This window comes from Phyllostomus hastatus, unplaced genomic scaffold, assembly GCF_019186645.2.
Source record: "Phyllostomus hastatus isolate PE091 unplaced genomic scaffold, TTU_PhHast_1.1 phas_contig_2, whole genome shotgun sequence".
Lineage (NCBI taxonomy): Eukaryota > Metazoa > Chordata > Mammalia > Chiroptera > Phyllostomidae > Phyllostomus > Phyllostomus hastatus.
Window position 1 is genome coordinate 2669636 of NW_025333718.1, and position 13790 is coordinate 2683425.

A 13790-nucleotide genomic window follows, 5' to 3' on the forward strand; every position below is an offset into this window, starting at 1 on the left:
AATTAAAAAAAATCTATGTGGTTTTGAATCTTTCTTTGATTTCTGTTGCTTTTGTATTCATAGTTCTTGCCTAGATAGTCTTAACTGTAGTACAGATTTTTTTTTAACAGTGTCTGTCTTTCCTTCTTTCTTTCTTTCTTTTTCAGTTGCAACTACTGGCCCTTCAGGATATTATAGTCAGTCACCAGCATATAATTCCCAGTATCTTCTCAGACCAGCTGCTAATGTTACTCCCACAAAGGTAACAAAGGAATAATTTATACACTTAAAGTGTGAATATTTAGACTATTTTTAAATGGGGTGGCGGTGGGTCCCTCATCAGTCAATTTTAGCAGAAATGGGACTAGAATGTTTTTGCTGAACCACTATGTGGTATGTATTTCCAGGCATGAAATATCTAAGACACAGTATTACAACAGTAGTTGAATGTAAAGTTTAAAGACAGAGGGCTTAGTGCATTTAGGCCCTGGCTCTTTTGCTCATTGTGACCTTGGGCAAGTATCTTAACCTCTCTCTACATTGGTTGCCTCGTATGTGAAATAAGGATAATAATCTTAATTCATAGGGTTTTTGAGGATATTAAAATGAGATAATATGTGTACTTCAAACATTGCTCAGTTGGCACAGTAGTAAAAGCTTAATAAATCTTAGTCATCATTATCATTATTGATATCATTTGACATGTTTAGGAATGAAGATATTTACATTACACATTTACTGTAGGAAATATTATTAAATGTTTAAGATGCTATCAGTAGTTAAGGCAATTTTTTCTATATGTCAAGAAGATATAATTTTAAGTATCTTTGTAAGTAACGCTGCCTTTTTTTAATAATGCACTGCATACCTAATGATATCTTTACCTTATAATACTTATGTTTGTGGTTTGTGAAAATTTGTTTGTATCTAGTTACCTGTAGTTTTGTAGACAACCTATAAAAATTTTAACTTTTTTTTCTTTTAGGGTCCAGTTTATGGCATGAATAGGCTTCCACCTCAACAGCATATTTATGCCTATTCACAACAGATGCACACACCACCAGTGCAAAGCACATCTGCTTGTATGTTCTCTCAAGAGATGTATGGTCCTCCATTGCGTTTTGAGTCTCCTGCCACAGGAATTTTGTCACCCAGGGGTGATGATTACTTTAATTACAATATTCAACAGACAAGCACAAACCCACCTTTGCCAGAACCAGGCTATTTCACAAAACCTCCAGTTGCAGCTCATGTTTCAAGATCTGCAGAATCTAAGGTTATAGAATTTGGTAAAACTAATTTAGTTCAGCCTGTGCCAGATGAAGGAATAAGGCCATCTTTGACAGCACCTGTGCATACAACACAGCCAACTCCTTTTAAATTTAACTCAAACTTCAAATCAAATGATGGTGATTTCACGTTTTCCTCACCACAGGTTGTGACACAGCCCTCTTCTACGGTTTACAATAACAGCGAAAGCCTTTTAGGTCTTCTGACTTCAGAAAAACCTTTACAGGTGCAGGGAGATGGTTACAGTGCAGCAAAAGCTGGTCAAACAATTGGACCTCGAAATACATTCAATTTCGGAAGCAAAAGTATGCCTGGAATTTCATTTACTGAAAACATAGGCCCAAATCAAAAGAATTCTGGTTTTCGTCAAAGTGATGATATGTTTATATTCCATGGTTCAGGGAAATCAGTAGTTGGAACATCTGCTCCAGAACTGGCCAGCAAGAATCATGAAGCAGATGGAGGGAGTGCCCATGGTGATGATGATGATGATGGCCCTCACTTTGAGCCTGTGGTTCCTCTTCCTGATAAGATTGAAGTAAAAACTGGTGAGGAAGATGAAGAAGAATTCTTTTGCAATCGTGCAAAGTTGTTCCGTTTTGATGCAGAATCCAAAGAGTGGAAGGAGCGTGGAGTTGGCAATGTAAAAATACTAAGGCATAAAACATCTGGGAAAATTCGCCTTCTAATGAGACGAGAGCAAGTATTGAAAATCTGTGCAAATCATTATATCAGTCCAGATATGAAGCTGACACCAAATGCTGGGTCAGACAGATCTTTTGTATGGCATGCTCTTGATTATGCAGATGAGTTGCCCAAACCAGAACAACTTGCTATTAGATTCAAAACTCCTGAGGAAGCAGCACTTTTTAAATGCAAGTTTGAAGAGGCTCAGAATATTTTAAAGTCCTCAGGAGTAACAGTAGCCACAACAACAAATAAGGCTATGAGAATCTTAAAAGAACCCACAAGTTATGACAACAAAGATATTTGCAAATCTGATGCCAGAAACATCAATTTCGAATTTCAAGTAGCAAAGAAAGAAGGGTCTTGGTGGCATTGTAATAGCTGCTCCTTAAAGAATGCTGCAACTTCTAAGAAATGTGTTTCATGCCAGAATCTAAACCCAAGCAATAAAGAGCTCTTTGGCCCACCGTTAGTTGAAACTGTTTCCACTCTTAAAACTGGCCCAGAAAACCTTCCAGAGAGATTTGCATTGATGATTCCAAAGGAAGAGGGTCACTGGGATTGCAGTATTTGCTTAGTGAGAAATGAGCCTACTGTATCTAGATGTAATGCATGCCAGAATGCAAAGTCTGCTAACAAAAGTGGATCTTCATTTGTTCAGCAACCTTCTTTTAAATTTGGCCAGGGAGACCTTTCTAAGTCTGTTAACAATGATTTCAGATCAGTTTTTTCTATAAAGGAAGGACAGTGGGATTGCAGTGTATGCTTGGTACGAAATGAAGAAAGCTCTACAAAATGTGTTGCTTGTGAGACTTCAAGAAAACAGAGTTTACCTACTTCTGTTCCAGCACCTGTTTCTTTTAAGTTTGGTGCTTCAGAGATAAGTAAAACTCCAAACAGTGAATTTGAAGACATGTTTGCTAAAAAAGATGGGCAGTGGGATTGCAGTGTATGCTTGGTACGAAATGAAGCAAATACTACACAATGTGCTGCTTGTCAGAATCCTGGTAAACCAAGTCTGTCTACTTCTGTTGGTCCAGTACCTGCCTCTTTTAAGTTTAGTACTTCAGAGACAAACAATGTCATAAAGAGTGGATTTGAAGGAATGTTCACCAGGAAGGAAGGACAGTGGGATTGCAGTATATGCTTAGTGCGAAATGAAGCAAGTACTACCAAATGCATTGCTTGTCAGAACCCAAGTAAACAAAATCAGCCTACTTCTGCTATTCCAGCACCCGCCTCTTCAGAGACAAGCAATGCCACAAAGAGTGGATTTGAAGGAATGTTCACCAAGAAGGAAGGACAGTGGGATTGTAGTGTTTGCTTTGTGCAGAATGAGAGTTCTTCCTTAAAATGTGTGGCTTGTGATGCCTCTAAACCAACACATAAACTTATTGCAGATACTCCTTCAGCTTTCACATTGGGCTCAAAAACTAAGTTAAATGACTCTTCTGGAAGTCAGGTGGCAACAGGATTTAAAAGTACCTCTTCAGAAAAAGCTTTTAAATTTGGCATCACAGAACAGGGATTTAAATTTGGGAATGCAGATCAAGAAAATACACCTTCATTTACATTTCAGAGTTCTTCTAATACAGACTCTAAGTCAACAGTAGAAGGATTTAATTTTTCTATTCCTATGTTTGCTGGTGGATTTAAATTTGGCATTCAGGAGCCAGGAAATCAAGAAAAGAAGAGTGAAAAGCCCCTTGAACATGACAGTAGTTTTCAGGCTGAGTGTGTTAGCAGTGAGAAGAATGGTTGTGGTATGATTTTTGGTCAAACTGGAAGCACTTTTACCTTTGCAGATCTTGCAAAATCAACTTCAGGAGAAGGATTTCAATTTGGCAAAAAAGATCCTAATTTCAAGGGATTTTTGGGTGCTGGGGAAAAATTATTCTCATTGCAAAGTGGTAAAGTGGCTGATAAAGCTGATAGTTCTACTGACATTGAGAAAGATGACGATGTTTATAAGACTGAGGACAGTGATGACATCCATTTTGAACCAGTAGTTCAGATGCCTGAAAAAGTAGAACTTGTAACAGGAGAAGAAGATGAAAAAGTTCTTTATTCACAGCGAGTAAAATTATTTAGATTTGATGCTGAGATAAGTCAGTGGAAAGAAAGGGGTTTGGGGAACTTAAAAATTCTCAAAAATGAAGTCAATGGCAAACTGAGAATGCTGATGCGAAGAGAACAAGTACTAAAAGTGTGTGCTAATCATTGGATAACAACTACAATGAACCTGAAGCCTTTGTCTGGATCTGATAGAGCATGGATGTGGTTAGCTAGTGATTTTTCTGATGGTGATGCCAAACTAGAGCAGCTGGCAGCAAAATTTAAAACACCAGAGCTTGCTGAAGAATTCAAGCAGAAATTTGAGGAATGTCAACGACTCCTATTAGATATACCACTTCAAACTCCCCATAAACTGGTGGATACTGGCAGAGCTGCCAAGCTGATACAGAGAGCTGAAGAAATGAAGAGTGGACTAAAAGATTTTAAAACATTTTTGACAAATGATCAAATGAAAGTCACTGAGGAAGAAAATAAGAATTCAGATGTAGGTGCTACCAGTGTTTCTGACATAACCACTAAGCCAAATCCTGAAAACACTGGGCTGACATTAGAGTGGGATAACTATGATTTAAGGGAAGATGCTTTGGATGATAGCGTAAGTAGTAGCTCAGTACATGCTTCTCCACTGGCAGGTAGCCCTGTGAGAAAAAATCTCTTTCGCTTTGGTGAGTCAACAACAGGATTTAACTTTAGTTTTAAATCTGCTTTGAGTCCATCTAAGTCTCCTGCCAAATTGAATCAGAGTGGGACCACAGTTGGCAATGATGAAGAGACTGATGTTACTCAAGAGGAAGAGAGAGATGGACAGTACTTTGAACCTGTTGTACCAATGCCTGATCTAATTGAAGTGTCCAGTGGTGAGGAAAATGAACAAGTTGTTTTTAGCCATAGAGCAAAACTCTACAGGTATGATAAAGATGTTGGTCAGTGGAAAGAAAGAGGTATTGGTGATATAAAGATTTTACAAAATTATGATAATAAGCAAGTTCGCATAGTGATGAGAAGGGACCAGGTATTAAAACTTTGTGCCAATCACAGAATAACTCCAGATATGGCTTTGCAAAATATGAAAGGGACAGAAAGAGTGTGGGTGTGGACTGCATGTGATTTTGCAGATGGAGAAAGAAAAATAGAACATTTAGCTGTCCGTTTTAAACTACAGGATGTTGCAGACTCATTTAAGAAAATATTTGATGAAGCAAAAGTAGCCCAGGAAAAAGATTCTTTGATAACACCTCATGTTTCTCTTTCGACCACTCCCAGAGACTCACCATGTGGCAGAATTGCTGTAGCTGTGTTAGAAGAAACCACAAAAGAGAGGACAGATTTACTTCAGGGTGATGATATAGCAGATGCAGCATCAGAAGTTGGAGACGTGTCTGTCTCATCTGAACCAGCAACAAAAGCAGTAGTTTCTCCTCCAAAGTTTGTGTTTGGTTCAGAGTCTGTTAAAAGCATTTTTGGTAGTGAAAAATCAAAACCATTTACATTTGGAAACAGTTCAGCTACTGGGTCTTTGTTTGGATTTAGTTTTAATGCACCATTAAAACATAATAGTGAAACTAGTTCAGTGGTCCAGAGTGGATCTGAAAGACAAATGGAATCCAGTAATTGTGAAGAGTCAGAAAACTCTGATATTAAGCAGTCTTCAGATGGCAAAGTCAAAAATCTCTTCGCTGCTTTTCCAAAGGAAGAATTCTCAACTAATTACACATTTGAAACACCAGAAAAGGGTAAGCACTTAGTCTCAATAGATTAAGCAGAATTTTTAATTTACATTTTTCTTTTTAATGTTTATCTTGATGCAGGCTCTTTGTAGGATACTAATGTTTTACTAAAAGTAGGGTCATAACACATTTGCACAGTTTTTTTTCTCCAGAAAGTATTTTGCCTACAAGTGTTCAAACAGGAACAGTATTTGTGTAAGTTATTTAGGAGATTTTAATAACTGGAAGATACTTATGTCATGTTTAGTGGAGAGCACATGAACCCAATGCAGTATTGAAGTTTAGTCACTCATATACTTGAATCATGAATGTTAACGAGTCTGTTTTTTATTGTTATTTTCTTGTCACTCAAAAGAAAAAAAAAACATGACACTGAGATGTTCACAGTTTATGTAAGGTAATCTTGCCAGTATTTATTAAATGAGCAAAGAATGAATCTCTTGGAGAAATGCATATAAAATGACCAAATCAGTATAAATTGAGGGACTGTGGCTTCTTGTAAAGTCATATTCACTTTGATGATCAAAATGTTCAAAAACTAAATACTCTTTATTTTCTAGGATTTAATTTTAGTCTTTTTAAATCTAATCCAATGGCTTTTTGGACCAGCACCCCTTCCTCACAGCCTGAGAACAAAGGTATAGAGTGAGCATTCTCAGTATGAGATGACATCAGTTTTGTTAGCAGCTGGTAGTCTTTAGCGAAGTAACTGTGGCTGTATGAGATTCAGTACTTAACACTACAGTGTGCATGTTAAAAAGTACCAGTTGAAAAGTAAATAACTTTTGACTGGTTGTGTAATACCTTTTAATGCTTTTTTTAAAATGTACTTGGATGTCATTGTTTTTTTTTCAGTGTTGTATAACATTATTTTGAGATAGGTTTATGTGGTCTTTACCTTTTGCTGCTTTGTACTTCCTGTTATTTTCTGTTCTGCTTAATGAAGAAAGACCTATGGTCTATCTAACCTTTATCTTTAATCACTAATGTCAGCTTGTATCCAAATCTATGATGGTAACAGCATGTATACAACATGATACAGAGTATCCCATTAGAGCTGCTAGTTTAGTCATGTTTTAGAAAAATAATAGTATTTGAAAGCAGACCCCATTTTTAACATCTACCATTATATTTTTGGTATGTTACACATACATAGTACAGATCTTTTGTAAAAGACAGTGGGATAATAGAAGATGGGATATCTTAAAGACCTCAAAGACACATTTAAGGACATTAAAACTCACTCCTAGTGTCTAAAAACATATCTTGAGTAGCCCAACTGTGTTATAGGTTGCCAAACAAGCACACTTGATGTGGAGACAATTCTTGATTTCTGGGACTTCCGTTTAAAGTATATTAATTTCACTACTAGCTGAAGCAACTCCTATGCTTTATTTTAAAGGATGTAGTCTTTGAGAAATTGTGTGAAAAGTGTGGGCTTTTTTTTTTTCAGTAAAAGGTATATACTTACACGCAGACTCTGTGGGCCCTAGGTTAAGAATCCCTGGCCTAAGAGAAAGTTTATCTATACACTGTTTTGGGACAAAGAGCATCACTGTTTCAAGTCTGAGTATGTCAGCATCCCAAAGAATCTTAGAGATGAAGACTTTAGACATGAAGAAACTAGGACCCAGCAGGTTTTCTGATAATGCCCACGCTGTCTTTACCAGCTCACAGCAGAACTGAAACAAGAATCTGTTCTTATGGTGTGTTTGTACTATCACTAGCTAGGAATTGACACTCATGTTATTGTAATGAAGGAGAGTGAAAAGCAAGTTTAATGTTGTAAAAGGGCTAGTTCTCTAGATCAACAACATCCCATATAAATGAATACGACCTGTGTGTGTAATTTAAAACTTGCAGTAGTGATAATTAAAAAATAAGAAATAGGTGAAAAGTGAAAGGATGAAATTAATTTTATTACCAGATTTTGCTGTGGATAATGTGCACTTTTTACCCAAAGTTTTGAGGGAAAAATAAGGATACATGTTATACATGGGTAGTACTAATTTTGTATTTATATGAATGTTTTAAATTATTAAAAGTGTATCTGTTAAAAGTGTAACTCTAGAAAGCAATAATGATATCTGTATGCAAAATAACACCCTGGAATATGATAGTTTGTTTATAAATATAAATAAGTATATAATTGAATTAAAAATTAAAATGGAAGATTTTTTTTTCCCCTGAAAGTTTGGGCTAAAAATGTGGGTGTGCATTATACACGGGAGCACACAATACATGGCAAAATGTGGTATTCAGTTTAACTCATTGTATCTAAAGTACCATTTAAACTTATAGTCAGTGTTAAAAACTGAGATACTTTACATTCTTTTTGGTACCAAGTGTTTAAAATCCAGTGTGTATTTTTGTACTTGTAGCACATCTCTGTTTGGACTGGCCACATTTTAAGTGCTTAATAGCCACCTGTGGCTAGGCTACCATATTGGACAGTGCCAGTTGGTACATAACATGCTTCATGAATTGCCTACTTTTTTATTTATCAGTTTTGATAGTCAGAAATCCTTTCTTTTAGACCAAAGCAGATTGCTTGAAAAATTCTTTTTCTCTCCATGTTTTTTCCTTTGTTTTCTTGTTGTCCTTGTTGATTTTTTAGCTATAAAAATTGTCTTAAATTCTTATGGTATTACTGATCTATAGGATAACAGTTTTTATTTAATTTTATCTACCATTGTGCTTTGACACATGCAAAACTGGATGTAACTCAAATCATCTGCCATCCTTGGCAATTGTTAACTTCCCTGTGAGAACTAATCAAAGTAGGCCTTGCATTAGTTTCATATTTACACCACTTTTTACTTATGATTGCCTTAATCTTTTTTAGTTGTTGAAAATGTACGCAGATTTTCCCATACTTGTTTAGTATGTAAAATATGATAATGGTAGCACTTTTTTAAATACTTGTTTAAATTATAGCCATTAATAGTAATTTTTTTCAATGATCATTAAGTAAAAGCATGATTCTTTTTATGTTTTTTAGTAGATTCTGTGTTCACTAACAATTTCTGATAGAACATTAAATTCTATAAATTAATGCCTACTACTCATTCTAATTCATATTATGTAGAGTTTAATCCACATCAGAATATATGTGTTTTTATCAGTATCGTATTTTAACCTAAAGATAAATTCATGGTTTTTATTTCCATTAGAATATTGATGTTAATACTTATTTAACCCCTTGTCTTCATCAATTTTTTTGACTTGTGTTACAGCAAAAGAGAAGAAAAAACCTGAAGACCCTCCCACAGAGGATGATGTTCTCATTGTATATGAGCTAACCCCAACTCCTGAGCATAAAGCTCTTGCAGGCAGACTTAAACTTCCTCCAACTTTCTTCTGCTATAAGAATAGACCAGATTATGTTAGTGAAGAAGAAGAGGATGGTAAATCTTTTGTTACTTTAGAAGTATTCTGTTCATACTAATGTTAGAGGTGTGGTTAAATTATACTAAACCTGCTTTTACAACCGATCACTGCGATCCTTGCAGACAGATGGTTATTCTAAATGTAAGTGTAAACAGTCAGTGGATGTAATGATTGAAAGAATTGTACTTATTTATTAAGTATTTTTTAGATGGCTACCATGAGCAGGGCAGGCATTTTGAAGGATTTGAAAACAATTATAATTTCCTTGGAGTCCTAGAGGGATGGGAGAGGGATAAGATGGACAGGGGTTCCATTAAGGAAAACTTTGTGTGCCATATCAGAGTTTTTTGGCAGAGGAGCTACAGAAAATTTTCAGTAGGACCAATTGGATAGTCATATAAAGGTTTGGGTTGTGGGACATGGAGGTAGGTAGATGAGCTAAAGTGATAGAGCAGCTTCAACAAGAGGAGAGCCTCAATGAAAGTTCTAACAGTAGAAGAGGCATTGTGATGTAGAATTGGCAAAATTGCTGTTTGGATGTGGGGCATAAGGAAAAGTGTAAAGTTGGAGATCATTTCTAGATTTCTGGGTAGGAAGACTTCTGACACTAGAAATTCTTTTATTTAATAAAAATCAATTATACTTGAAGATGAAGATTTTGAAACAGCTGTCAAGAAACTTAATGGAAAACTCTATCTGGATGACTCAGAAAAATCTAAACCATTAGAAAGAAAACTAACAGGTATGTTAAGTTAAAATTACTATTTTTAAAAGATTTTATTTATTTAATTTTAGAGATATGGAAAGGGAGGGAGAAAGGGAGAAAAACGTCGATGCTTGAGAGAAACATTGATTCATTGCCTCCTAACACACACACCAACCAGGGACCAGCTGGCAGCCCAGACATGTGCTCTGACTGGAAATCGAACCAGCAACCTTCATCTTTGTGGGACAATGTTCAACCAAGAAAGCCACATCAATCAGGGCTTTTTTTTTTTTTTAAAAAAAAGAGGGGAAGAGTGGGGGAGAAACATCCACGTGAGAGAGAAACATTAATTGGTTCTCTCTGATGTAGCTGATGGGGGACCAAACCCACAACCTAGGCATATGCCCTGACCAGGACTTGAACCTCCAACACTTCAGTTTATGGGATGATGCTCCAACTGAGCCACACTGGCCAGGGAAAAATTACTATATTAAAAAAAATATATTCTAGTTAAAAGGAACCTCCCAATCTGATTATTCTTGTAATTACCATATTTACTTATATAATATGCATGTGGTGATTTGTATTATTTTAAAATAATATGAAGTGAAAAATACTGTTTTGGTAGTTCTTGTTCTTTTTTAGCACTTGTTACCTGATTCTGTAACGTAGATTTTATTGAAGGCCATTGTTGTAGAATAGTTGGACTTTGCCTGCTTTTATCTTAACTTTCTTTTGCTTGTGTTGTTACTGGATTTTCAGAAAATGAAAAAGAATGTATTATTATTTGGGAAAAGAAACCAACAGTTGAAGAGAAGGCAAAAGCAGATATATTAAAACTTCCACCTACATTTTTTTGTGGAGTCTGCAGTGATACTGATGAGGACAATGGAAATGGGGAAGACTTTCAGTCAGAGCTTCAAAAAGTTCAGGAAGCTCAAGTAAGAACACCACCATTGTTTTCCTTCTGGTTCAGTTGACTTTGTTGATGAAATAAAATAGAATGTTCTTTCCAGATGGTATTAATGGGTTGTGGCTAGCAAGTGGATTAGGCAGCCACCAGTCAGCTATGCCCAGAGAAGGAGGAATTTTGTTCCACATGTTACCAAACCGAGCCAGTGCAAGGGGCTGGGGTGGGGAGGGCCAGCTGCTCACCACCTACCAGGCAAACTCCAAAGACAGAATTTCCTGGAAAGGATTGGAATCTTTTATTTAACAATAATATAATTTGAAATAATAGCAATTTTCTGCCTCAAATCCTGTTTGCCCTAAGACATCCAAAGAAAATCACCCTGCCACCCTCTGCCAGCTCAATTCAAGGTTGCGCCAGGAACCTCTTTTCTCACCCAATAATATTATAAACATAGGTGGCTTAGCTGGTTTCCAGTTGCTATCAGGCTTTAGGCATCTTTAGGAGTCTATGCCTTCAGACGTCCTACTTGGCAGTTGCTGTCCTCTTCCTTCTGGCTGCTGCTCCCCAGTATATGTGTGTGTCTGGCTGAACAGGACCCACCTAACAGCTCCAGTTGCTGCCACAGCTTTCTGCCCTCCCCCACAGAATGGTTACAAGGCCCTGCCCAGGCTGGAGCAGCCAAGAGGGGGCAGGAAACTGCTGCTGACAGACATGTGCTAGAAGTGGGTGGGGGTGGTGGCCACTGACTGGCCCAAAGGGCTGGAGTCCAGAGCCCCCTCCCCTCCCCTCCCTTCCCCTCCCCTCCCCATCTTCCCATCCCCCAATGCCCAGAGTCCAGGAACTCTAGTCCCTAGGAGCTGGAAAAGGAGGGTAGATGGAAAAAGTAGTGTTTCTGCACTGCTTTTTAAATCCTTTCCCCCCAAATCCTTTGCTCAGCAAGTGTGTGTTGCCAGGATCACACATATATGCAGCCCCTCCCCCATTTTTGGGGGTGTCCCTGTTACATATATACACAACTATAAAGGTTCATCCCTCTGTATGTAGAGTTTTGGGGGATTGGGGTGTAGCATGGACTATGCAGATAATTCTAAGAATGCCTACCGCAATACCAACCAAGAACTGTATTAAGTGGTTCATTTTTCATACAGGTTAGTTTATTCGAGGGTGGGCAGAGTGGATAGGAAATAGCATTTGAAACCTAGTCCCCTTGGCTTATATTGTTCCTTGCTTTGTCAATAATTTTACTTGATTACTTTCTTAGCTCAAATGTAGTGATAATTTGACTATCAACACCTGGGGTTTTAATTTGTATTGTACAGAAACTGGAAGACAAGGTCCCTATCTAGTAGTTTTTTTACAATGTAATACTGACAGTATTCAGAATAGTTCCTTGCCCCCTCAAGTAATACTGTTTTATTGTTGGGAAGGTGATTAAAATGAAATAGAGTCCTGGAGTTAGTTATGAATGCAGTGATTTAATTAAAGGATGTGTAGCTAGAGAGAGATGTGGTCCAACACATGGTCTGTGTAAGAAATTTGCTGTCCTTTATAGTCTGTGACTGTAGTCTGTGGCCTACTTTTTTTCAGCTGTCCATGTAGGATGTGCCAGCTATTTAGAAGATTTAAACTTACTTATCAGTGCATATGTACTAATGGCTATCAGCTAATGTAATGACATCACTTTCTCATTTATAACTGAATAGATTTATTTGTGGAAGTTCTATGGAAGTTTTTTATCAGTGGCCTCTCTGCTAAATCTAAATAGTTTTAAAATCACCAACAGTTTCCCTGGACACTCTGGAACTATATAACATGTAATTTCTGTTAATTATCTTCTTAAATTGCTGGGTGCTAGGGGCTTTATCATGCAATTACTCATTCAGCAAATGCAGTATTAATATAAATTTGGATTTTGAATATTGAAACAATGCAATTCACATGTGGTATCACTCTTATGTGCAAAACATAAAAAATAAACTTATTTTTAAGGTGTATTTATTATAAAACTTAAAAATAAAAATGAAAAAGTGTCAGTGCCAGTGTGCAGACTGAATTGTACACATTTATTCTTTTCCCATCTTGTGTTGCCACATTAGCTGGTATACAAGGACTTGGGTATTAATTATTTTTCTTACCCAAGGATATGTTTATTAATTTTAGAGAGAGACAAAGGGGGAGCGAAAGAGGAACATTGGGGTGAGAGAGAAACATTAATTGTTTGCCTCCCATATGCACCCCAACTGAGGTTCAAATTTGTAGTCTAGGTATGTTCGCTTACTGGGATACAAACCTGCAACCTTTTGGTGTATGGGATGATGCTGCAACCAACCGAGCCACCCAGCCAGGGCGGTCTTGATATCTTTTGTCAGTATTTTGTGAACCATGCTGCTCATAGGTGTTGCAGTATCTTCTTTGAGGTGATTATTAAATTATTTTAAAACATTTATCATTTTAAAACTTAAAATCTTCTTATAAAATAGTCTGCAACATTATCATAATGGTCATTAAGTAGTAGTACTAGGGGCTGTCCAAAGTACCTTTGGTTCAGAAGTTAAATGTGATAAATCACTGTAAAGGTTGAAAAAATGCCACAGTAAATTATAATTTTGCAGGGAGCACCCACAGATGAAACAGAACTATTAACTATTAAAGCTAAAATGTGCTGTAATGGAAGGAGATTTCCACCCTTTTAGAATACATTAAATACTTTACACTGTGTGTAATTCATATTGGATTATGCAGGGTCTTCAGATATGAAAATCTCTTGCATGAAATGCCTGTCTACAGTATTTATAAGCATTTACTATGAATTACCATTATGCTGAGGATTGGGGATGCAGTTGTATATGGTTTCTTTCACTTGCTTGTTTCCTAGGGGTATATATATTGCTGCATACAAGATTTACTTCATTTCTTTTTATGGATAATACCACATTTCAGTTATTCATTTATCTGTTGTAGGCTATTTGGATTGTTTCAACTTTTTAGTTATGAATAAAACTTGTGATACTCTAAACCATTT

At 36.6% G+C, this 13790-nt stretch overlaps 1 protein-coding gene across 2 annotated transcripts in view; it reads left to right on the forward strand.

Annotated features, from left to right (window-relative positions):
- Positions 1 to 13790, forward strand: part of RANBP2 (RAN binding protein 2) — a 90540-nt gene that overhangs the window by 58027 nt on the left and 18723 nt on the right. Inside the window, exons 19-24 of one of the 2 annotated variants that reach the window (XM_045835233.1) lie at positions 147 to 241; positions 965 to 5765; positions 6320 to 6397; positions 8996 to 9166; positions 9799 to 9891; positions 10618 to 10796. In XM_045835233.1, the coding sequence (XP_045691189.1) occupies positions 147 to 241; positions 965 to 5765; positions 6320 to 6397; positions 8996 to 9166; positions 9799 to 9891; positions 10618 to 10796 (5417 nt within the window). The remainder of the gene's footprint in view (positions 1 to 146; positions 242 to 964; positions 5766 to 6319; positions 6398 to 8995; positions 9167 to 9798; positions 9892 to 10617; positions 10797 to 13790) is intronic. The other variant, XM_045835234.1, reaches the window with a different exon arrangement.